We start from the raw sequence: 26998 nt of genomic DNA, 5'->3' as shown, positions 1-26998 counted from the left end.
ACACCGTGTTGGGTGGCGTCTGTCTGGACTTGCAGGTGGGATAAGTGATGACATGAGTAAGTAGAACGCTTGTCTTCACCCCAGCAGTATCAATTCACAGGATGTAATTAGTGTTTGAATGACATTGTTTATGTACTTGTTACAAGTGCTGCTCAATAAACATTGATGTGGAATATATATAGTTGTTTGTTTTCAGCGTATGTCTAAGTATGTCCAAAATGTCTTATTGTTGATATAAATGCGATGTTTAATAATGCGAGCAAAGACCAATCGCATTTTTCGCATTTAATTCACGCTCGCGTTAATTTCACGTTTTACAGTATATGCTTGGCAGCGTTAGAAATTGGCACTAGTCCTGTAGTCCTTGCCAAACTGCCCAATAGTTAAGGTATCCTAAGGACTAGTAGAAATTTGCAATTTTTAAGGATTTTGCTATATGTTATCATTACAAGGACTAGTGGACTAAAAGTGTTAGTTTCTACCGCTGCTTGGAGTACCAGTGAACCAATCAATAGTATTGACTACATGTCAAACTTTGAGCATGTTCAGCAAAAATATTATCAGACTCGGTGGTAAAAACTTCAAACTGCAATTTTGTTTCCACATTCCTGATTTTGAAGGGGAATCTGTAGACCAGAATAATAACAAGTTGTTTTTGTTGAAATTTTTGTTTAAAATTGCACTCAGCATTTTTCCATCCTTATAACATGGCCCTTAAACATGGTAAATCATTGAGCCTTGACCAGACAATCCATTAATTGATATTGCCAGCAAGAATCACAATCCACTGATTGATATTATGAGCAAGGATCATAATCCATTGATTGATATTGTGAGCAAGGATCACAATCCAATGATTGATATGGTGAGTAAGGATCAGTGTTGTCAATGTACGTTTACATGCAGTCAAGGAAGTCACCTAGCCTATCCACCTGACAAGTCACAGACCAGCATCAGGGATTTATCTAGACCAGCTCAGAGGTCGATATTCGGCCCCAAGTTTGTAAAACAAATTCCAAATTTGAATTTTAAATTTTTCTCAGAATGTATGAAAATTAGAACATTACAAAAATCCAATTTTGAACAATATCCTGATGTTTTCCAAATTTACCTGACAAGAGCACCAAATGAGAACGATGAATTGCAAAATATAGTAAACTACGGCTATAACGAACTAGAGGGGACTACTAATTTTAGTTCGTAATAACTATAGTTCATTATAAGCATACATGCAGCATATATACAACAAATGGTCGGGACTAAAAAATAAGTTTGTTATATCCGTCAGTTTGTTGTGTGTTTGTTATAAACGTAGTATACTGTAACACAAAATCTGGAATAGTCTATTAAGTGTCAATACGGTACATGTCAATGAATACCCTGTACCTAACAATATCTGCTGTTTGTTATTTTTATTCCCATCACTGGAAAAAAATTGTTTAAGAAACTATCATGTTGTTATGTGTACAAGTTGACATCTTGAACAGAGGGGGTAACAACGCTAGGAGGAACAGATCATTTACTACGTAACAGTCATTATCATCATTATTGACATACGCCATGGGGCCATGCATCATACAATGATACAAGTAGCCATTGATACATAACAATATAGCTCAGTAACGGAACATGTACGCAAAAAGGCCTACCGGTTTTTGCTTGCGAGACGGGTGCACTCTGCACTACGCAGAGTGACAAGCCCACTCAAGTGCCCCCCAGCGAGTGTGATTACTTAACTTTGTTATATTATTTAAATAGATAACAATGACAAGTTTTTTGGATACATGCAGATATCCGTTTTCCATGGACAGGCAGTAACGCCCTCCCAGGTAGTCACTTATACAGGTAACCAGGACCTGTGTCGTGTACACGTAACATCCTCTACTAGCTACCTTGCTCTCCTTTATCATGATAGACATGGCACCCAATTGCTCCATCTGCAAAGAAAGAAAAGGTCAATCAGTTACTTACTGTGTCACAGCCAAAGAAATCAATTAAAAAAACAACAAGTTCACACTTCTATAACTTCTTTGAGTGGCATTTAGAAGTTGGTGTGATGAAGTAAGACGAGTTCTATGGATGAACAACTTCTTTATTACAATTACTGCGACGTTTCGGTGTAGATCCTAACACAAGACCTCAGAACAAAAAAATGACTCAAAATCAGCCATCTCCGACCACACCCAAACCCAACCCGATCACAACATCCAGTGGAACAACATCAAGATCCTGGCCAACAACCAATCACACTACAAAATCAGGAAACTCCTAGAAGCCATCTACATCAAAGGATCCAGCCAACAATGAACAGACCAAGGCTATTACATCCCGCCTGCTTACCATCACCTAATTGCTAAATCCCTTTGTCCATCCAATTAATCCAGTGGCCTCCTTCATCTCCATCAGTCTGCTTGTTTACTCTGCTTGTATACTCTGTGTTCATTAGTCATCCACTGGCTTCCAATTATTTTAATCACCTCTCTGTGTCCATCACTAGTCACTGTATAAACTTACATGTCAATATCTATATATATACCTATGTTGTTTAGCCCTATCAGACTATCACTCACCCAACAGGCCAACAAACATATAGACATAAACACGGCCAAAATCCAAACCAAAAAACCCACACCGCAAGAATACAAACCACTACTACCAACACCACCCCCAAACAACAACACTCACGCACGCAAAACAGTATACCCAGTCTCCGTATGGGACCAAAATCAGCGAGACGCATACATTGCAAATGAAACAAACACCCCACACATCCCACAAACCCACACTCCCACCCTCCCCGCCTCTCACCCTACAATTACCACATCTACACCCGCAAGCAAAACCCAACGCACAACGACCACCACACAACCAGCACCAACACAAGCCATCACAGCCACAAGGGCAACAACACTCCAAAACCTACAGGCACCCCCGGAACATCCAGTCAACAGGGAAACTACAGAAACCACTCAGACTCTCACACCCAAACCCAGCATGCAACCCACCACCGAACAGAGTGACCAAACTAAAGATAACTTAACCGAAGAGGACGAGTACACATCCTCAGAGGAAATAAACGATCTTACCTTGTCAGCCCCAAAAACCAAAAGCTATAGAAAAAAACTCACCCAAAACGTAGCAAGCAAAAAACTAAACAACTTAGTCCTCCTACTAGCTTACATGTTAAAGCAGTCTAATCCAGAAGCCAGCTCCAAAGCCTTCTTTGGTGTAGCACATAAACTAAAACTCGTCACCACCTCTTTCGACCGTTTCAGCAGCAACCTTAATAACCTACTAAAGTAAATAAACCAAGCCTAAACCAAACATAAATCCACCCAGTTTCCCAATGGAAGGCCTAAACATTTTTCAATGGAATGCCAATGGCCTCGCCGGCCATGGTTCTGAACTTAAAGCTAAATTCAAAATAGATAAAGGTCCCCATGTAGCTTGTATTCAAGAAACCAAATTCTCACATAAAACTAAATTCAACCTACCAAATTATAACGCAGTGAGAACCGACAGGTCCAAAACCATCCCAGGCAGAACAGGAGGAGGTCTAATCATCTACGTTAGAGAGGATATAAACTACGAGGAAGTTAAAGTAAACACTCCTAATCTAAAAGCTAATGGAATCCAAGTCACCATCAATAACCAAAAAATAAAAATCATTAACATCTATCACTCAACACTAAAACCAATTAAAGATACAGACCTAGATATCCTTTACCAATTAGGAAATAAATCAACCATCTTCCTAGGAGACTTCAATGCCCATCATCCTACCTGGGGCATTGCAGATAAACTAGACAACCATGGACAACTAATATCAGAGTGGATCGAAAAAAATGACCTAATACTATTAAACAATAACCAACCAACTAGATACGACAAAATCCACCACACCATGTCGGCTATTGACTTAACAATATGTACGCCAGACTTAGCACAAAGTCTGATGTGGGACGTCCACCCAGTACCTCTAGGCAGCGACCACTTTCCCATAAATATAACCCTAGGAAATATAAAAATACCAAATCAAACCCCTAAACAGGAACCTAAATTTCAGTACAAAAACGCCAACTGGGACCAATTCCAAGAATTATGCAACGAAGCTAATCTAAACGATTTAGAAACAACAGACCCCGAAACATTCTGTCAAAACCTAACTAACTTCATAATCAACGCAGCCAAATCCGCAATCCCCTTCAAATCATCCAACCCAGGAAAACCCACTGTCCCTTGGTGGAATGAGGAAATAGAGCTAACTAGATTAAAACGCAAATCAGCTTTCAACAGAGCTAAACGAGACCCCTCTCATCTCAAAACAGCTCATGAACTAAACCACCAAGTCCAAAACCTAGTTAAAACTGCTAAAACCAAAAACTGGAAAAAATTCTGTGAGGAGCTAAACCACCACACCGACGCTAGGAAGGTGTGGCGCAAAATTCACGCCATCCGAGGCATCGAACGGCACAAAAAAAGCCCCAATATAAACAACTCAACTAACCCCACCCAAAAGGCCAACAACCTAGCCAAACACTTCTCTAAAGTTAGTAGCAACAGTAACTTCAGCAAGAAATTCCAAGATAAACTAAATAAAGAAATAAAATTCTCCAAAGAAATCAGACAAGACAACCTAGAAATAAATCAACCTTACACCATAGAAGAACTAAATCACGTACTAAACAATAGAAAAAAAGGAACAGCCCCTGGCCTAGACCTCACCTCTTACCAAATAATCAAACACTTACCTACCAAACTACTCCAAACTTTACTTAAACTGTACAACCTAGTTTACCTAAACGGACAGGTCCCATCCTCATGGAAGGAAGCTCTAGTAATCCCAATACCTAAACCAAATAAACCAGCAGATCAGGCAAACTCCTATAGGCCCATATCCCTAACCTCAAATCTCTGCAAAATAATGGAACTTATGACTAAAAATAGGCTACAGCACTACCTAGACCAAAACAACATCATAAACCCCGACCAAAGCGGCTTCACTCCTGGCCGATCATCTCTCGATAACCTTGCCCGACTAGAACAGGATATAAAAACAGGACAGCTAAACAAGCAATACACCATAGGCATATTCCTCGACTTCTCTAAAGCTTTCGATATGGTATGGCACCATGGGCTAATACAAAAACTAAAAAAAATAGGACTAAAAGGCCAAATAATAAACTTCATCCAAGATTTCCTAAGCAATCGCAAAATTACCGTGGGTATAGACCATACGCTATCAGACCAGTGTCCCCTAGAAAATGGCACTCCCCAGGGCAGCATTCTCAGCCCAACCCTCTTCAATATAATGATAAATGATCTATTCGAGGGCTTATCCCCTAAACTAAACACTTCAAAATTCGCGGATGATGGAGCCCTATGGATCCGCACTAAAAGCATTAAAATGGCAGAAAACTTAATCCAAAAATCTCTAAATAAAATACAACAATGGGCAGACAAATGGGGCTTCTCCCTTAACTCAGATAAAACAACAGGAGTAGTATTCAAACATAAAAACATGAAACCTGCCTACCCAATCCTCCAGCTAAACAACCAAACAATCAAATTTCAAAAACAAACCAAATTCTTAGGACTTATTTTCGATCAACACCTCACCTGGGAGGCTCACGTCCAAAACCTAAAAACTAGATGCAGCAAAGACCTTAACACATTAAGATGTCTCACCGGCTCTAACCTCCTCTCACTATATACAACACTAATTAGATCAAAACTAGACTACGGCTGCGCCATATACAATACCCTAAACAACTCTCTATCTAAAAAACTTGACTCAATACAATACCAAGCCCTTAAACTAATTACACGCACCCAACATGGCACCTCCTACACCTCACTTCAGGCCCTTACAGGAGAAATGCCACTAAATCTACGCAGGGAACATCTAAGCCTTAATTTCTGGGCCGCGTCCCAAACAAACCCTCTCATCCAAAACCTAATTAACCAAAACATTAGCCCAAGAAACCAAGCTCTAGCTCGCAAACACCCCTTACTCACCCCAATATCCCAAAGAATAACTAACTACCTCAATGAACACCAAACTCAAAATCTTAAACAAAACTGCAAAAAATCAAATATCTTCACCCCTAAACTCAAAATACCCCAAATAGACACAACGCTAACTAACCAAATAAATAAACAAACCGACCCAAACATAGCTAAAACCACCACACTTTCATACATACACGAAAATTGGCCAAATTGGTGTCACATATACACTGACGGATCTTCAGACCCGATCTCCAACCACACAGGTTTCGGAGTCCATACCACACAACCAGTTATATCCACACATTCTTACCGACTCCCTAACAACCAATCTATATTCACGGCCGAACTTATGGGCATGGCCTCAGCCGTGCATAACCAACAATCAAAAAACAACAAAAAAATCCTAATTCTCACTGACTCGCTTAGTGGACTACAAGCCCTCCAAAACAAAAATACCAAAAAACGACCTAAATTAATAAACCAAATACTTCAAAGCTCCAACGACCTAACAAAAGCAGGCAAACAAATAACCTTCTTGTGGATCCCCTCCCATGTAGGAATTTACGGCAACGAAAGCGCCGATAAAGCAGCTAAATTATCTCTCAAAATACCAGAAATAAGCCTAAACCTACCCATCTCAAAATCAGAAATTAAAAGTGTAAACAAACAAAAAATAACCAAAAAATGGCATAATCAATATCAAAACTCAAATAGCCAAATCCAAAAAGTGCTCAGAAAACCACTAGCCAAACCTAAAATCCTACACCCCTCTAAAAAAATTGACAGATTAATTACAAAACTCCAAACAGGACACACAAACCTAAATAACCACCTAAAACAACTTAAAAGACACACCACGGGCAACTGCCCCCACAGCAAACAACCCGAAACCACAGAACACGCACTCATCCACTGCACCCACTACCAAACACACAGAACCACACTACAAACCACCCTCAATCTAAATAAGGTTCCTACTCTAGATGAAATACTAAACCCTCAAAATAAACTAGAAAACTTCAAGGCCCTAGGCGTATTCCTAATCAAAACAGGCCTAATTAAGCGCATCTAAAAACTAATTAATCTACCAATCCAAAATCCAATAAACATACAAACACCCACCTCACCCGGCTCCCTTAGTTCCCTCCTCCACCCACCTCGGCAATTATTCCAAATTTTAAAATTTCAAAAAATCGATATAAGCAACCCCTAAAAGCCCCCTCTTGTGTTGCACACACCACTTTCAACCTTCTCGGAATACACTAAATGGTCTGGCCAGGCCCGTGTGCGAAATACGCTGCAGTCGGAAAGCGCACGTTAAATCTTCTATATCAGTCAGTCAGTCAGTAGCCCTATCCATCACTTGCTTGATAAAGGTGTTAGGATCTACACCGAAACGTCGCACTAATTGTAATAAAGAAGTTGTTCATCCATAGAACTCGTCTTACTTCTTCACACTTCTATGTCTTAAATTTCCAGATTATGAATATATAATGTTAAAAAACCAACACATGTATTTAGCCTCAGGTGGGCAGCAACTGCCTATAAATATGCCCAATTCTTGGTAATATCCTCAGGATAGCCGGGAGTTAAACAAATAGTTTTGGAATTTGAGTTATATCGGAAGAGGTGAGGTGAGGTGAAATGGGGTTGAACGTCGCGTCCAAGATTATTGCACTTATATAGCGACGTGCATGCACGTGTATGTATGTTGTATCGGAAGACCCCTGATGAATTCATTGCATTAAGTCATATTGCTAGTTTCGAGTATGCAGTCACAGTGGTAATACCCAAGGATCTCCAAAATGTACTTAGAACTTGGGGAAGCATTCTTCACACACTTCTGCCAGCTAAAATATAAGTACGTGGAATTTCCATTTATTTTCACTCTTTGCACCATTTTTCCCCTGACATTTCTTTATCAGTAATGAGATTACTGCCCAGGTGAGTGAGTGAGTATGGTCTTACGCCGCTTTTAGCAATATTACAGCAATATCACGGCGGGGGACACCAGAAATGGGCTTCACACATTGTACCCATGTTGGGAATCTAACCCAGGTCTTCGGCGTGACGAGCAAACGTTTTAACCTCTAGGCTACCTGACTGACCCTTACTACCCAGGGTCTGCTCTTTCCACAGATACCATACTGTTAGGGGTTTTCCACATTGATCTTGAACTGTAAGGGGTTACTGATAGACAGTCACCGAAAATTTGTATTTCTTTCATAACTTCAAATGGCTATAAAGTCATTATTTTGGTAGTTTTGATTTATTTTAATGACACTGTTGAATGCACATTTCCAAGAGCTTTCTATATATCAATAATACATGGTATGGTTTCCAAAAGGGGTCACATCACCAGCCCCTAATGTATTATTCTTGGAAATTATGTCTGGACCCGGTATGGACATGAAGAGGATATACTGAGGTATTTATTATGATGATCATAGTTATAACCATGATAACGAATGTTATTGTTTTTCAGATTTCACTGGCAACAGGAACAACAAAGAGGAAGAAACCTTAATGCTTTGCCTTATATTGTTGCATTGAATGCAAAATATTCACTGAACATTGCTGAACGTAAGAAAACATTAAAAACATCACAAATTTTAACCAAATAATTATTTTTTTCCCACTTGGATTGCCAATGAGTTTGAATCCTAACATCCCAGATATTTATAGTCTTTCCAACAGTAAATATCCAGACGTCAGGCTTTCCGACATTGGACTAAAAGAGGTTTCATTGTAATTCTGATTAGAAACTGTGCCAATACTGACCATGATGGCATCATCATGAGTAGTACAAACTTACATTATCTAGGGCATAAACACTAGCTGATCAGTCACTAAACATTTAAAAGTCACAACTGTAAGCGAACAGTATTGAACAATCTCAATTAGCACACATCTTACAACGGATCATACCACATAAAACAATAGTAATGCTTAGTGAATTGGCAGTGACAGCGCTACTTGCACTTAAACCTGAAACAGATTCTATTCTTTACTAGACATATTCTTGATATTGTTTAGCATCTATGTTCTGTGAATTATTTGAATATCAAGCCAAGCGAGGAACTATGTATATATATATGCCATGTGTGCACTATGTTGATTTAGCGATGATACAACACAACATTCATAAAAACGAAGTCCAACATAATTAATATTATCATTATAACTTCTATAGAATTTACCTGGTATTGAGTAATGATTTTTCAGAGACCAGAGAAACAGCTCACTCAGACAAGTCACCATTGAAACTGAAATAACATCTGTCTGTCATAAATAGATCCAAACACAGAAGGATACGGGTGTAAATAAGAAGAGCAAATCAGATCCTCCTTAAGTCATAGCAGAGACCATATAATAGATCTCTGGTATCAACGATGTTCATGTATGGTAATTTCACCATATTTTCTAATTCTACAAATTGTAGCATCATAAATATTACTCTCGTAATTTAACTTTACAATTGTCATGCACTTAACCCTCAAAATGTAACTACTTCGGGAGTACACATTCAGTCAATGCGTGTCCTGATCACAGACTAAATTATCTTCTTGTATGTTTTTGACATGTTTGTGTTCAGTTTGTTGACAATTTTACTCGGGAAAGTCAAGAAAATAGCAAATATGCCACAGGCAGTAAACTAGAAGCCCTAGAAGTTAATGTAAAACAGATGGAATCGTACACGTGGTTGTTAAAATAAAAAAACAGCGATTCTTCTGAGGTCGCAAACTAATCTGCAAAACTTCAGAATTTTGTCGGCTCAAAATCGGAAGTAAACAAACTAATATCGACGCATGCGCAAACGTGACGCCCAATGTTAAAATCCGGAACGATATATATTAACCGGATCGAGTAAGCCATTCGGCAAAGGCTGGTTCCCGTTCGTTGACCGAGCTGAGGATCCGGGAACCAGTCTAGCATATAGTTGGTGATTTTCATGTGTAATGTGTAAAGGGATGACCACGATAATTTATTTGATTTACCGAAATCAGTTTGCGCAGAGACTAAGATGGTTTGCGGTAGTGGACTCGAAACAAAAAAAACAAAAACAACTAATTTTAAGTAGAGTTAATATATCAGGCCATATATTATTGTTAGGCACCACCCCTAGATCTAGTTTACGAAAAAAGTTCAGAATTAATTTTGATCAGAGGTAGATCTTAGTAGGTAGATTTTCAGCTGGTTTCTTTGACATCTAATTTGACATGACTATGTATTCCACATGATGCAATGGTGAGCTCCACGGATCTACATTCGTCACCACTCGCATCTTTCCGTAACGTATTCGTTAGACTGGGTTCCGGTCTACCTAAACAGTTTACAATCTTGGCGCAAGTTGACGACGCGCATAGGGAGCCGGGAACCAGCTTATGGCCTGACTTGGTCACGATTGTTCCATCTAATGTTCTTATTCATTGGTCCATTTTCAGGATACGATCCAATCAAAATGCGTTTTACAACTTGCGACAGCTGCCCGTCCTTGACCTTACCACATCACTCAGCCGGCGGTAGTGAATCAACATTAGAGAGAAGCGTGGTCTCGTGGATAAAGTAAACGTCCAGAATGGTAGGCATTTACCATTGTTCCGAAAGTTATTAGTCTTCGACATACCCTTTTCCAAGTGTCGCATTTCATCTGGTTCTCTTTGAATGTCTAGGAATCAGTGTTGTCTCGTTGCATAGTGACCTTGACAGTCCTCCAAGTATGTGCAGTTAAGTCACACACAGCTGATCGCCACTTCATGACCTCATGACAAAGCAGTACTGATGCCTACAGCCTCCCTAATTCACCCATGCTTCACTATTATTGTTTGCCGTCACTATGTTGTTCTCGCTTAGGGCTGTGTTTAATTTGTGTGAAAAGGTAACTTGAATTTGTTTTGTGGGGGGCGGGGTGGGGGCTAAGGAGGGGCACCGGTCGTCTTCGGTGTTGCAGTGATGAGTGAAAGATCTTTATTATTGTTCTCTCATGACAGTTGCAGAGAGTGGCAAGCAGCTTTTCTTCTTTGGAATCCTGAAAGGAATCATGTATAAAATGATGTCCTGTGTTCATTCAAGTTGACCAACATGAAGTGCCTTTTGGGCCTACCAGTAACAATAAAGTTGGGGCATTTTGAAAAACACCAGTCGTTTCAATAGGGGAACCAGAAACCACTTTATGATCCTCACTCTCATTTGAGGGTGCTTTGTAAGAAATACTAAAACCTTTTTGGCTGTTGAATTTGATTTCTTGAATGCACATTCAAATTTGCGGAGCACCTTTGGAATACAGTATCCTCGTGTCATGGAAGTTTGATCACTTAAGAAAAGTCGCTGAATATTCATAATAATATTCATATGATCTATTTTTCAAATATCTTACCTCTAAACTTGTTTATTTATGACAAACATTTCTGAAATCCAGATATTTCCACTCAAATTGACACTCGCGGCATCATCACCCTCTCACTGTCAACAGAAGTGACCCAGAAAGCTACGTAACACAAGTTTGATCATTTGATTGGCTCGCTTGTCACATAACCGAGATGACATGTCTTGTGTCAAAATCCGAATTAGAACAGTCCACAGTTGTTTTATGATATCTTTGTCCATAAAACGTTCATTTTATGTTTTAATATTGAAAAAACCCAATGTAAAGTCACAAATATCCAGCTTATTTACAAGGTTGATACAGGTAGTTATTCTTCAGGCTCATGGTGACAGGGGCACCAAAACTCAGAATGTTGACGCACAACACGAACTGGCATGCAGATACGTTTATGTGTCAAGTGCTGACATGTAGGGTGGGTACATTGTGCCCAGGTTGTAATTATTAATGAGACACTAGCCCCAACCTCATCAGGTACAAATTGGATGTATTTGTAGCAGAGTTCGTCATCACTTGTCACATCACTATCGTACGAATCAAAACTATGATGCGCGTTGGTCCGTGAAGTTCCAGAAGTACTTGCATTCTTCGCAGTGACAGTATATTTTTTTTGAAGTTTTACATGGTTTAGGTGCTTGATTTCTGTTTTTGGGTGCCGATTTCACAGTCTGATGGGAAACAATTATGTTCAGAATGACATCCTTGGTGATGGCCTTGCCCCCGACAATAGCGCTCAGAACCTTTCTCTTTTTAGTAGACACAGCTTTCTAGAAAAGTACAGTCTTCTTGTCTTTAAAGAATCCTACTACATCATTGCCCTCAGTATGTGAAGTGACATCCTTGTCTCCAACTGACACACTTGAATCAATAATACCAGTATCAGGATGCAGTGAATGTTCAATCTTTAGGGGCATTGGGGTAGCCTAGTGGTTAAAGCGTTCGCTCGTCACGCCAAAGACTCGGATTTGATTCCCCACATGGGTACAATGTGTGAAGCCCATTTCTCGGTCTCCCCCACCCTCATATTTTTGGAATATTACTAAAAGTGGCGTAAAACCAAACTCACTGAATCACTCAACTGACTTAAAAACTTTTGATGGCGCAAAGTTGATATTGGCGGTGGTAGACTTGTCAAATGGGTTGACTCCACATGTCCTGAAAGAGGATTGCAAATTTTCTGGTGTCAGCAACAGGTTTATAAGCTCTACAGCCAAGTTCACAAACAGAATGTTTATTTACTGAAAATGTAGCATTTTCTCACATATACGTATGACGGAGGTTGTACATTTTAGCAAAAAAGGTCCAAAGCAACCAACATCCAATGGCTGTAAAACATGGGACGTGTGTGCAGGCAGTACAAACAAAATAATGTGATGCTTATGTGCCTATTCGATCAGTGGAATAGATACATCAGATCTATCGCTATCGTACACAAAAAGAAGTGGACTTTCTTCAGAATATGAGCTATAATTTGAATTTAGTAACTTGACATGAAGCATTTTCTGGTCCAAGCGAACGAAAGTTGTGTTCCCAGAAGATCAAAGCTGTAGGTACCGTAATTTCTCATTACATATTGCAAGAATTAACATTCAAAATTGCCGATCAAAGTTACATGTCGATCAAACTTGTGTGACTTGACGATACCACAACTTCTCGGAGAAGAAAATGAAAATGGATGAACAGACAGACAGACCAGATGATGACTATATACCCCTGCATTATGTGCCAGGGGGATTAAAAGTGGTCAGTCCGGGATATTTTGCCCAATGTGAGAACTAGGCTATTTCATGTATGTGAGGTATTGAAACAAAGCTCCTTACATCGTTCTTTCATTTGATATGCTATAAATTGAGAGTGGAGTGTATTGAAGGTCTCGCTCACTTTTGTGTCATAAAATAAAGCATGTTGAGGTATACAAGTTTCCTTTGAGTTAGGACCATGCACCCAACTGCCATATTTGGGTGATAATACTTTCATCATTCGTGAAAATGACATGATACTGCACAATAGAATGAACACGCATAAAGCATGTCAAGCATAAACATGATACAAGGCCTATTCAGGGATCTTCTAAATATTTAGATTTTTTAACCAACTTTGTTCATTACCATCCAATCTTGAGCATGGTGAGGTAAGACTTGCTGAGAAGTCTTAGCTTTGTACAGACTTTTCTATCACTAGTATCAGATGTTTATCATGTTATTTGGCTTCAAATACATAGCTACAGATTCATCCTATTTTATGGGGCGGTCGGGTAGCCTAGTGGTTAAAGCGTTCGCTCGTCACGCCGAAGACCCGGGTTCGATTCCCGACATGGGTACAATGTGTGAAGCCCATTTCTGGTGTCCCCCGCCGTGATATTGCTGGAATATTGCTAAAAGCGGCGTAAAATCAAACTCACTCACTCACTCATCCTATTTTATACGCCTCCAGTGACGTCATCCTATTGTTATCGAGTCGGGTTATGTCTCATAAAGAGGGTTATATAACTTATAGTATTGTCGGGATCTTATATAATATCCTTGAGATGTTATTAATACATCTGTATAAATTGTAACATATGAATGTTCCTTGCTAGAAATTTATTTTGCATTTGAACACAATGTAATGAAATGTAAAAAAAAATGACAAATGTTTTCTTTATCACATGTTTATATTCCCATGGATCGTATAAGTAGTTCATATCTGCAGCCCAGTGAGCAGGTGAGTGTACCACTAGGCTACAGACACTCTGATAAATCTCAATGCTATTAAGAATTTTCTTTTTGTGGTACCTGTACGCCAGCAACAGATATTTTACATCTATTTCCTAAGCTTCATGCACAGTATGTTTTAGGGGTGTCACATTGCTATTGGTAAAGTCAATAAATCAATTGTTAAATCAGTTTCCTATCAATAGTATCGATTTCAGTTAGGAATATCGATATTTTCGATTGTGTTTACCATAGTTTTACGCTTTCAATAAAATACATGCAATGCTGTTCACATTTGTTTTTGAGTGGTAGTAATTTACACATGGTAACATGGAAGTATCTTTTTCTTAAATTATTATGATAAAGAAAAAACAAATCAGTCATATCGCAAACTTTACCTTTTATTTGTTGTTATGGTTATCACATTCAAAGGTTACTTCAGCTCCAAGGTTTAATTCAACTCTAAAATCCATCTAAAATGATACACTGAAAACTATCGATGTTTATCGCAATAGTTGCTTGCAATATCAATAGTTATCACAATAGTTTCTTTCAATATCAATAGTTATCGCAATAGTTTCTTTCAATATCTATAGTTATGGCAATAGTGATATTCAGACCAATAGTCACCCCATGTATGTTTGAAACATAAAAATGTTAACAAATGTTGTTTTAACATGTTTAAGTTTCTTACTAATAAGTTGACTCCCCTTGGTTTTATTCCTTGTTTCAGGTCTTAAATCTCATAGGGCGGTCGGGTAGCCTAGTGGTTAAAGCATTCGCTCGTCACGCCGAAGACCCGGGTTCGATTCCCGACATGGGTACAATGTGTGAAGCCCATTTCTGGTGTCCCCCGCCGTGATATTGCTGGAATATTGCTAAAAGCGGCGTAAAACCAAACTCACTCACTCACTCACTTAAATCTCATAAAAACTCTGACGTGCTTTATCCCACACATTCTGATTATGCAAGTCCAGTGCTGATCTGTTTTGGCCGTCACAAGCAGTGTCTAGGTGCACATTTATCTTCAACTGTGTGTACTCCATCAGTTGTCAAAGAAGCCTCAATTGGCTCCACAGAGTTGTGTTCTATGAGTGTGCCAGATATCCTGGTCATGGGTTTGAATCCTGGTTCATGCAGACTAGGTTTGTCAGCACCATACCCATTGTTCTGGGTTTCTCCTATGTCTGAGACCGGCATCACTTTGACTTTTTCTCCCACATCAAGCTGATGCGATGTGATATAGCTGAAAATACTGTTTTAAGCGATATTAATCACTTCTTTATCATGTTTATGTTAAACATGTTGATATTGAAAATGTATCTTTCCTGTCCTGATTATCGTTATCAGGATTCTAAAACATGTATATGTCAACTTTGTCCCCTGCTCTGCAACCATGGCAACTCTTTCCTGTTTTCTGGTTCATTATGGTTTTTACAATTACAGTAAACCATGGTTAAAACGAACTCAAAGGGACCACAAATTTTAGTTCGTTGTAGCCGTAGTTCGTTATCTGCATATATACAGCATAACTACAGCAAATAGTTGGGACAAAAAAGTAAGTTCGTTATATCCGTCAGTTCATTATAAGCGTCTTTGTTATAACTGTAGTTTACTGTAAACATATATTGGTATACTTGTAAACATTGATAATGGCATTTGTGATTCATTTTAGGTGAAACTTTAATCCGTAGTTTCTAGTGGAACATACATCATGTACTCTATTAATCATGTCAACTATTATAACATATTGTATGGTCTGTATAACAATGTCATTAGTTGTAACCATGATCAGTGTTCCTGCTGGCTTTTGAAACTGCCATTCCCAGTTGTCGTGCAACTTTAAAAAACACCAGTTGCCCCTAATTTTTTATCAGTCCCAAAATAAAAAAAATATAAGATTGCCTGATTTTAATTCTTTCAACATCATGTTCAATGCAGTTGGTCAATATGTTCAATGTTTTGGTCAACAAGAATAGTTTATTTGCCTGTCCACAGGTGCTGATATTCACATGAATTACCAAGCCTAGTTTTGTCTGTAAAAAACTGGTAATTACTTTTAAATCGGAACATTGATAATAACACAACATTAGGTTAGTGTGGCCATGTCAACAGTATGATAAATCGTTAGGTCAGTCTAACCATGTCATCAGTATGATAAATCGTTAGGTCAGTCTTACCATGTCAACGGTATGATAAAAGTTAGGTCAGTCTAACCATGTCAACATTAGGTCAGTCTAACCAAATGACAATTGATGTTGTTTTACAGTCGGAAACTCTGAAAGTCTTGGTGACTGGCGCCGCAGGGCAGATTGCCTACTCCCTTGTCATTGCCATAGCCAGAGGAGAGGTGTTTGGAACAAACCAGGTGAGATGTAATGGCTAAATATTGCATGGCTGTGTTATATGTGTAACTTATGCCATGTGTAGCACTGGGAAATAGTTCTAAATCTGACTAGATTTCATCAGTGATCATGCATACTATTACTAAGTTATCATTAATATGCTTTTGTTTGTTTGTTTGTAGTTTAACTCGCCCTCAGCAATATTGCAGCTATATGACAGAAATTTGTAAATAATTGAGTTGGGACTAGACAATCCAGTGATTGATATCATGAGCATCGATCCACACAATTGGTCCAGACTTGATTATTTACAGACCACCGTCATATAGCTGATATATTGGTGAGTGCGGTGTTAAACAACAAACAACAAACAACCAGCAACAACAAGTCGGCCGTGCCCTGTACAAACTGACAAATATGATGATGTGTTTCCAGGCTCTGGATCTTGTTCTGTTGGACATCGCGCCCATGATGGGCGTGCTCAATGGAGTGGTGATGGAACTGCAGGACTGTGCTCTCCCTCTTCTCAAAAGTGAGCATTGGGTTGTGGTCTGTCTGTTACCATAGTTACTCTCTTGTTTAGGTCTACTGTTTGTTTTCTATAGTGTAAAGACGTATCAGCATGTATTCACTGCAGCCTTGGTTTTCCAGCTTATTGTTATATTCTTGGTTTTCCCAAACCTCACTTTTGACAGTCAAATTTCAAACCTGTCACGTGTTTGTCCTTGGTGTAATTGCAGGTGTGATTCCCACCTGTGATGAGAGTGTTGCCTTCAAGGACGTCGATGTTGCATGTCTTGTGGGCTCCATGCCACGGAGAGAGGGAATGGAACGCAAGGATCTCCTCGCCGCCAATGTCAAGATCTTCAAGACACAAGGCAACTCATTGGACAAGTATTCAAAAAAATCTGTGAAGGTACTGACTAATGCAGTGTTCAACATTTAATAAATAAAATTTTGAACTGTATCACAGTTTGTTTCCAAATGTGCTTTCCGAATCCCTACATCTGGTCTGACAGACCAGAAGCTAGACTAGTGTCGACAATATGGCAGGCACTGTGACTGTATGCATTTACTTTTGTCAATGTTTGGAATATTGGGGGCCCTTGAGGTTTACTCATAAGAGTATTGCAATCAGGGGACCCCTGTATCTTCTCCGTTTACATTGAAGTTGTGACCCCTCGACTTTCATGCTTAATTTCAAGACTGATTCATCATGTTCATAATGATAGGCCTTCCTGTATGCATTCAAATGGCAGACTCGGTATGCTTTTATTTACCTTCAAGCATAGTGTTCAACCCTTAATCATTTACCGTTGTTAACTCTGAAAGTGTCTGGCACAGCATATATTTACCGTCACAGTGGCCATGGTAGCTGGCACTAAATAGGTTTACTTTCACAGTGGCAGGCCCTGTATGTATATTTACCCCCACAGCGGCATGCCCTGTATGTATATTTACCCTCACAGTAGTAGGCCCTGAATGCATATTAACCCCCTCATTGGCAGGCCCTGTATGTATATTTACCCTCACAGTGGTAGGCCCTATAGTATATTTACCCTCACAGTGGTAGGCCCTGTATGTATATATACCCTCACAGTGGCAGGCCCTGTATATATATATACCCTCACAGTAGTAGGCCCTGAATGCATATTAACCCCCTCATTGGCAGACCCTGTATGTATATTTACCCTCACAGTGGCAGGCCCTGTATGTATATTTACCCTCACAGTGGTAGGCCCTATAGTATATTTACCCTCACAGTGGTAGGCCCTGTATGTATATTTACCCTCACAGTGGCAGGCCCTGTATGTATATTTACCCTCACAGTAGTAGGCCCTGAATGCATATTAACCCCCTCATTGGCAGGCCCTGTATGTATATTTACCCTCACAGTGGCAGGCCCTGTATGTATATTTACCCTCACAGTGGTAGGCCCTATAGTATATTTACCCTCACAGTGGTAGGCCCTGTATGTATATTTACCCTCACAGTGGCAGGCCCTGAATGTATATCTACCCTCACAGTGGCAGGCCCTGTATATATATATACCCTCACAGTGGCAGGCCCTGTATGTATATTTACCCTCACAGTGGCAGGCCCTGTATGTATATTTACCCTCACAGTTGTAGGCCCTGTATGTATATTTACCCTCACAGTGGCAGGCCCTGTATGTATATTTACCCTCACAGTGGTAGGCCCTATAGTATATTTACCCTCACAGTGGTAGGCCCTGTATGTATATTTACCCTCACAGTGGCAGGCCCTGTATGTATATTTACCCTCACAGTAGTAGGCCCTGAATGCATATTAACCCCCTCATTGGCAGGCCCTGTATGTATATTTACCCTCACAGTGGCAGGCCCTGTATGTATATTTACCCTCACAGTGGTAGGCCCTATAGTATATTTACCCTCACAGTGGTAGGCCCTGTATGTATATTTACCCTCACAGTGGCAGGCCCTGAATGTATATCTACCCTCACAGTGGCAGGCCCTGTATATATATATACCCTCACAGTGGCAGGCCCTGTATGTATATTTACCCTCACAGTGGCAGGCCCTGTATGTATATTTACCCTCACAGTTGTAGGCCCTGTATGTATATTTACCCTCACAGTGGCAGGCCCTGTATGTATATTTACCCCCACAGTGGCAGGCCCTGTATGTATATTTACCCTCACAGCGGCAGGCCCTGTATGTATATTTACCCTCACAGTGGCAGGCCCTGTATGTATATTTACCCTCACAGTGGCAGACCCTGTATGTATATTTACCCTCACAGTGGCAGGCCCTGTATGTATATTTACCCTCACAGTGGCAGGCCCTGTATGTATATTTACCCTCACAGTGGCAGGCCCTGTATGTATATTACCCTCACAGTGGCAGGCCCTATATGTATATTTACCCTCACAGCGGCAGGCCCTGTATGTATATTTACCCTCACAGCGGCAGGCCCTATATGTATATTTACCCCCACAGTGGCAGGCCCTGTATGTATATTAACCCTCACAGTGGTAGGCCCTGTATGTATATTTACCCCCACAGTGGCAGGCCCTGAATGTATATTAACCCTGCCAGTGGCAGGCGCTGTATGTTTATTTACCCTCACAGTGGCAGGCCATGTATGTATATTTACCCTCACAGTGGTAGGCCCTGTATGTATATTTACCCTCACAGTGGCAGGCCATGTATGTATATTACCCTCACAGTGGCAGGCCCTATATGTATATTTACCCTCACAGCGGCAGGCCCTGTATGTATATTTACCCTCACAGCGGCAGGCCCTATATGTATATTTACCCTCACAGTGGTAGGCCCTGTATGTATATTTACCCCCACAGCGGCAGGCCCTATATGTATATTTACCCCCACAGTGGCAGGCCCTGTATGTATATTTACCCCCACAGTGGCAGGCCCTGAATGTATATTAACCCTCACAGTGGCAGGCGCTGTATGTTTATTTACCCTCACAGTGGCAGGCCCGGAATGCATATTCCCCCTCACAGCGGCAGGCCCTTTATGTATTTTTACCCCCACAGCAGCAGGCCCTGAATATATATTTACGCTCACAGTGGTAGGCCCTGTACAGTATATTGCCATGTATAAAGCGACCCCACGTATAAGACGACCCCCCTGTACAAGCCTTTAGAATCGATGCTAATCTATATACCCCGTCTATAAAGCAAATCGAAATGAAGCACGTCACCAGCGCATACACAATCCCTACATGGCAATAAAAACGTGTTTGTCTTCTGCAGAAAAAAATTACATTCCCCTTCAGCAAATTCAGGGAAACGAACAGATCATAACAAATAAACTTGGTCAATACAAATTTAAAAGTTGAGATAAAGAAAACACTAGACATGATCATTTAATGATTATATTGTATTTCCTGTTCCGATAGGCATTGTTTTATATGCAGAGATTTAGATTACTGTGTGTATTTTCTCGTAAACTAAGCCGGAAGTAGCAATCAGCTGTACACACATTTCTCGGAATATATTGGTGATTCGGTGAATAATTACTCAATAATATAATTCTAAAGAATTTTGATACAATAATCGAAAGAATTGAATCTGAAACTATTATTTTATTCAGAATAATTTATTCCAATATCATGTAATTTTAGTGCTATTTTACTATATATATATATTTGAAATAGATTAATAACCATAAGCGTAGCACTTTGGTACAGCTGATCGCTATTGCCGGATATTTTTTTGTATGGAACAATTTGACCAATCACCTCCGATGCTTCCACGCTTGCAATAGTGAAAACTTTATGTTGACATATAATAGTCAAACTCCAACAAATATGACATTCAGCGAGTCAAATTATGGCATTTATGATATACATATCCATTCTCTCTCCACTCAAGTTCATTTCGAGGCGCCAATCTTCCAATCACTTCACATATGACTTTGACAAAATGAAAATAAACAATATTGAATGAAATGCCGAAACTTTTAATAAAATTAATCAAATAGATTACAAAGGTAAGTCCAAATATACAATGAACTGTTTTTATAACCAGACAGTGTAATTACATGATTAGTTTGCGTACTTCATTACGGATTTGTTGACATGGTATTTCTGGTGTTACTTGCTCACAGTTATGTCTGTGTTAGGGGCAAAAACATCAAAACTCTTCAACCCTGTGTATAAGACAACCCCCCTTGAAAGCCCCCTAATTCTGATTCTCAAGTTTATATACTATTACATGAAGGTGATTTTGTCATGTTTTATTTTCAGGTAGTGGTTGTAGGTAACCCAGCCAACACAAACGCATTAATCTGTTCTAAATATGCTCCATCCATCCCGAAAGAGAACTTTTCCTGCCTGACCAGACTGGACCAGAACAGAGCCCAGTCACAGGTATGTGGGTCATCTCCAGTTCCGGGGCACGTATTGACTCTTCATGGACTGATTACACTTCGTGGTGACCATGTGACTGGTTGTTTTCTGATATCTAATCAATTTGACATGTTCGAAACAAGTTTGCTCATAATTATCCCCCGCCGCGCGAAAGCGCGAAGCGGGGGATATAGTATTCACGACCGTCCGTCCGTACGTCCGTCCGTCCGTCCGTACGTCCCACCTGTTTGTTGCCGCGATATCTCAAGAACTAAACACTGGATTGTCTTCATATTTGGAACTATAGTGTATATACAGACTCCGCAGACACCAGTCGGTTTTGGTGACCTTGATCCCATTTTCAAGGTCACAGCAGACAAATCTGCTTTTGGAGTTGGAAAACGGTGTTGCCGCGATATCTCAAGAACTAAACACTGGATTGTCTTCATATTTGGAACTATGGTGTATATACAGACTCCGCAGACACCAGTCGGTTTTGGTGACCTTGATCCCATTTTCAAGGTCACGGCAGACAAATCTGCTTTTAGAGTTGGAAAACAGTGTTGCCGCGATATCTCAAGAACTAAACACTGGATTGTCTTCATATTTGGAACTATGGTGTATATACAGACTCCGCAGACACCAGTCGGTTTTGGTGACCTTGACCCCATTGTCAAGGTCACAGCAGGCAAATCTGCTTTTGGAGTTAGAAAACGGTGTTGCCGCGATATCTCAAGAACTAATCGCTGGATTGTCTTCATATTTGGAACTATAGTGTATATACAGACACCGCATACACCTGTCAGATTTGGTGACCTTGACCCCATTTTCAAGGTCACAGCAGGCAAATCTGTTTTTGGAGTTGGAAAACGGTGTTGCCACAATATCTCAAGAACTAATTGCTGGATTGTCTTCATATTTGGTACTATGGTGTACAGGCGGGGGATATTTCGTCACTCTGTGACAAATACTTGTTCTTCCTTACACTCCCAGTTCCAGGGCACGTATTGACTCTTCATGGACTGATTACACTTCGTGGTGACAATGTGACTGGTTGTTTCCTGATATCTAATCAATTTGAAATGTTCGAAACAAGATTGCTCATAATTCTTCCTTACACTTTCTTTGACTATGAATCAACTCGCTTGTCCAGCCAAACTGTTACTCCAGAATTCCAGCCTCGTTCGGCAGGGTGGAAACTGGACGTTAACATTCGGTTTACTCCCTTGCCTAGGGAGGATGCTCCAGAACAGAAATAATCACTTGATTTTTCACTCAGACCAGCTCTTGTTTCCTGCAACTATTTACTGATCCCTGAACATGAAAGGACTGTGTAGCTTTATACTAATCAGTCTTCTATAAAGCACAGGATAGGTAAGGTTAGATGTGGTTAACAGTGCATTCAAGATTATTTTACTCAGATGTAAGCTGTCAGTTTTATAGCGCTAGCCCACTGAGATACCATGCTGCAGTTTAACATGAATATCCCACTCAGACACAGTATACTAACTCTGAGCTGACCAGTCTTGTTTTAGCCCATTAATGCAGAGCGTCATTTGGTATGACATAGCTGGGGACTGAACCAATGACCTTTCTCTCATTGCCAACTCCCTGCTATAGACTGCATCTCGATTAACTTTTGCTTGTTTTCTATTAGAAGAGAGAAATATTTATCCCAAAATGAACGAATGAACATCACTTTCTGTTTAGACGATGGTGGTAACTGGTACAGTTGGTCAATGGAAAACTTCAATTTCTACGACACAACTGGCGGCCATTTTGTACTGTTCTGTACAACAACAACATCTTTATTTGCACATAAAATCTCCACGAAATGAGGCAAATGGCTGCCAACATTTAATCTCAGAGTGCAGGAAAAGATGTTTTAGGGGTGTGTTCTAAAGTTTTCTGAGCCCCCTGAGTAACTCAATCGCGGCCTTAAACATTTTTTGGGAGGGCCAGTTAGTTTGGAGAAGGGACAGGACTTTTAGGAGCAAGCCCTGCTGGCTACATACAAATCTGTTGTTAAATCTAACCCTGGTAATGTAATTGCAGTATGGTAACTATGAACATGATCACCATGGTCCAAGTTTATTTTGACTTGCATACTGTCAGTTTCAAATCTCTCTCTGCTTCCCTCATGTATCACCTGTTGTTCATGTAACGCCAGATCGCTGCCCGCGTGGGCGTTCAAGTGGCCGATGTCAGCAACGTCATCATCTGGGGCAACCACTCTTCCACGCAGTTCCCCGACATTGGCCAGGCCAAGGTCAAGGTACAGAACGAGGTGAAGGACGTACGAAGTGCTGTCAAAGATGACAACTGGCTCAACAATGAATTCATCCAGGTGACAAAACTCTGAATGTCTTGTAAAGAGATAATATTTTAAGTCTTGGATTCTAGGTGTCACTGCCACATTTATGTGATAAATATCCTTACGCTATGTTGTTAGAACATTCCCACAGACACACAACAGATTTAGTTGCACACCCTTCTCAACAGACAGGAGTACCTAGGATAACATGTTTATGTTTTTGGGGTGAATGCCACATTCAGCAATATTCCAGCTATATGGTGGCGGTCTGTAAATAATCGAGTTTGGACCAGACAATTCAGTGATTGACATCATAAGCACCGATCTACCCAATTGGAATTCGATGACACCTGACCACCTGATCCCATTAGTCGCCTCTTACAACCAGCAGTTTAGCTTTTTACGGCAAGCATGGGTTGCTGAAGACCTATTTTAACTTGGGGTCTGTACGGGTAAGGACGTAGAGCTATGATTGTTGAAGGTCAATGTTAAACTATTGAAGTTAAGATCGTTTCTGTGCTAAGATCGCTTTGTGGATTGAGGTTCAGTTATTTCCATATATTAATCTGTAAGTCAAGAAACAAGAAATGTCTGGCCTTGCATTTGTTGTTTTGTACAATCCAAGTGACGATGGGGTTTCTTCCACAACAGACGGTGCAGAAGCGAGGGGCCGCAGTCATAGCTGCCAGGAAGCTCTCCAGTGCGATGTCGGCTGCCAAGGCAATCTGTGACCACCTCCGAGACTGGTGGTTTGGCACCAAGGAGGTAAGACATGTTTTGAGCAAGGGATGAGTGACCATTTAAGCAATTTGCTCCACTACCTCGGGTAGGAACATTCCAATTATTGCTAGTAAGTTTAAATGTTCACACCGCGTCCACCGTTTCAGACGTATACCAAAGAGCACTCATTGCTGGTGAGCGGGGTTGTTGTGGGCATTTGAATCTGTTGTTATTATCTTTTTAGTATCTCCATTTGTTGTTGAAAATGCATACACCGCTGACAGGGTGTGTTTGTATCCAGACTGGCATCTGTAATGATACTTGAATGATCAAAGTCATACCTTTGCATATGGACCATATCCGTGGTCTAGTGGTAAAGCGAAGGTCAGGTGTTCGATCCCCGGCCCGCATCATATCAAAGACGTTAAAAGATGGTGCTTGTTTTAGCCCTCGGCATAAAGGGGCTAAAACAAGAACTTGTCGGCTCAGAATCAGTATTCTGTGTCTGAGTGAAGTGTTCATGTTAAACTGTGGCATGGTATCTCCGTGGGCTAGCACTATAAAATTGCCAATAGCCTGGACTAGTACAAGCAGCCACACACACACATGCAGGCACGTCGCTAAATAAGTGCAATAATCTTGAACGCGACATTAAACCCCATTTCACAGCACCTCACCTTTGCATCTGTGTTGTTCATCCCTTTCGGGCTTCCTCCCAAATTAAGCTGACACTCATATCTGACATATCTAAAATACTAAAAGCAAGCTTACTCATAAACTGGACATTAAATATTTTACAAAACCTGTTACGGCATGTTTAGATTGGGGCACCACAAATATGCTCCATGAAATTTCTATCAAGCAAAAGGTCACATATCTCCGTTGTGAAGCACATTTCCCATATGTCCTTTGTTGCAGGGCGCCATCACATCAATGGGGGTAATCTCTGATGGATCGTACGGGATCCAAGAGGGTCTTGTCTACAGTTTCCCAGTTACGATTGCTGCAGATAGGAGTTACACAATTGTTAAGGGTATTGCTATTGATGACTTTGCCCGAGAGAAGATGGACGCCACACAGAAGGAGCTTGTCGAGGAACGCGACATGGCCATCAGTGTCTGTCAAGATTGACTGTTCGGACCCAAACTATAGAATCTGTCTACTAACACTTCTTGTATTTAAGCCCTGGTGGTTGACCATCAGCTCTGTTCCAGGAATGGTATGTCTATAGGATTTATCTAGTTGTGATTGTCAAGTTTGCAGTCAGTGTCATTACAAATTCTCAAATTTTGAAAAAGATATGTGCCAGGCAAGGGCACCTAGTTTGGAATGCTAGATAAATCCCTGGTCCTACTTAACTGTGGATGAAAGCTGATGAGCAAATTAGAACATTAAAAAAGGCATTTTTGTAAATGTGTGTGTATGTATGTGAAACCAGTTCACACCACTGTGTTACTTACAGCATTACTTTAAATCTGTCGAGGTCATGACAAGGCTAGTCATTAAATTAAAACATTTGTAGTGGTTACAGTAACCCATTAATTTTGAATGTATATAGGTGTGATGTTTGGTTTGTGATCTCACATCGATACCTGGAATCATTGAAAGTGACGATGACGTTGATTGAAATATCAGGGCATAAATACTTGAACATACCATACAGAATGACCTGTATGCAATAAGAGATATAGTTTTATTGTGGTCATTTTATAATCCTTCTATTATATATCCAGCTTGTGAGTCAGGTGTTGAGCTGGGTTTATAGAGAGCTCAGAGTACCTTTCTGTTGATTTGTCCAAATGCTCATCTAGATCATTGTCAGTGCTATGAAATAAAACAGGAACCATATTTTTTGTCTCCTTTTTTATCCGCGGAAGAATGGGGGCTGGATATGGCAGTCAGCATGTCAGTCCGTTTTCCATTCCAGAGCAGACCACCTAAACCGTTGCATACTTCTTGTTAAAAGTCTTGTGGTGAAGTGAAGCCTTTTGATGATTTGGGATATTGAAAAATACCCAACAGCATTATTGTTTTTGTCACTGAACGGAAAGTATCCAATGAACCAATGTTGGCTGGAAGTAGCCATACTCCATTTTCGAATTGCACCAGCCTGGGGGGATGTTAGACTAACATTTAGTTGCGATGTTAGACTAACATTTAGTCTCTGAAATCTTATATTACACAATATCCTTCTTGACTCTAAAAATATAAAAAAATCCCTATGCTGATTTCAGATGGAATAGAGCTAATTTGAGCTGGCTACACTTGCTTTTGTATGCGTTTCTAGATTATTATTTTTTCATAAAATAAATATATTCCACGGTCACGGTGCAGGACTAGGGGGATGTCATCTCCTGATAATTTGTTGGTTTTGTTTCTAGATATATAAATACTTGCCCCTTGCTTGAAGGTTCATATGGGGCCCAGGTGGCATTCCAGAAGACTATGATCGTTGGTTCAAATCCCATATTTGCCCTGATTGACTATTGGTTAGTCAGAACCAAACCATGCTCCTTTATTCACTGAAGCAGCAAAACATCTTATGAACTGTAAGACCTGCATCACATTAGGCTTTCCTCTAACATTAAGCTGTCACACTGTAATATAACTGAAATGATGTTCAAACCCACATGAATCCCATCTCACTATCCCTGGCATGGTTGGGTCAGCAGTC

General features: G+C 40.2%; 2 protein-coding genes across 2 annotated transcripts in view; one reads left to right on the top strand and one right to left on the bottom strand.

Moving 5' to 3' along the window:
* LOC124124057 (WD repeat-containing and planar cell polarity effector protein fritz homolog) overlaps nucleotides 1-9945 on the bottom strand; it is a 35106-nt gene extending 25161 nt beyond the window's left edge. Inside the window, exons 1-3 of the mRNA XM_046487180.2 lie at nucleotides 9710-9945; nucleotides 9213-9278; nucleotides 1893-1937 (exon numbers count right to left, since the gene is read on the bottom strand). Coding sequence (XP_046343136.2) covers nucleotides 1893-1937; nucleotides 9213-9273 — 106 coding nt within the window. The 5' untranslated portion in view covers nucleotides 9274-9278; nucleotides 9710-9945. The remainder of the gene's footprint in view (nucleotides 1-1892; nucleotides 1938-9212; nucleotides 9279-9709) is intronic.
* Nucleotides 9946-10457: 512 nt separating this feature from the next.
* On the top strand, nucleotides 10458-26172 carry LOC124124065 (malate dehydrogenase, cytoplasmic-like). Its single transcript, XM_046487189.2, has 8 exons — nucleotides 10458-10594; nucleotides 16358-16456; nucleotides 16869-16965; nucleotides 17174-17349; nucleotides 21189-21311; nucleotides 23461-23637; nucleotides 24256-24369; nucleotides 25243-26172. The coding sequence occupies exons 1-8, from the start codon at nucleotides 10592-10594 to the stop codon at nucleotides 25453-25455; spliced, it is 1002 nt and encodes a 333-aa protein (XP_046343145.1). The 5' UTR covers nucleotides 10458-10591; the 3' UTR covers nucleotides 25456-26172.
* Nucleotides 26173-26998: the final 826 nt, after the last annotated feature.

This window comes from Haliotis rufescens, unplaced genomic scaffold (genome assembly GCF_023055435.1).
Source record: "Haliotis rufescens isolate VD_foot unplaced genomic scaffold, xgHalRufe1.0.p SCAF_3, whole genome shotgun sequence".
Taxonomy (NCBI): Eukaryota; Metazoa; Mollusca; class Gastropoda; order Lepetellida; family Haliotidae; genus Haliotis; species Haliotis rufescens.
This window is presented reverse-complemented; position numbering and strand designations above follow the sequence as displayed.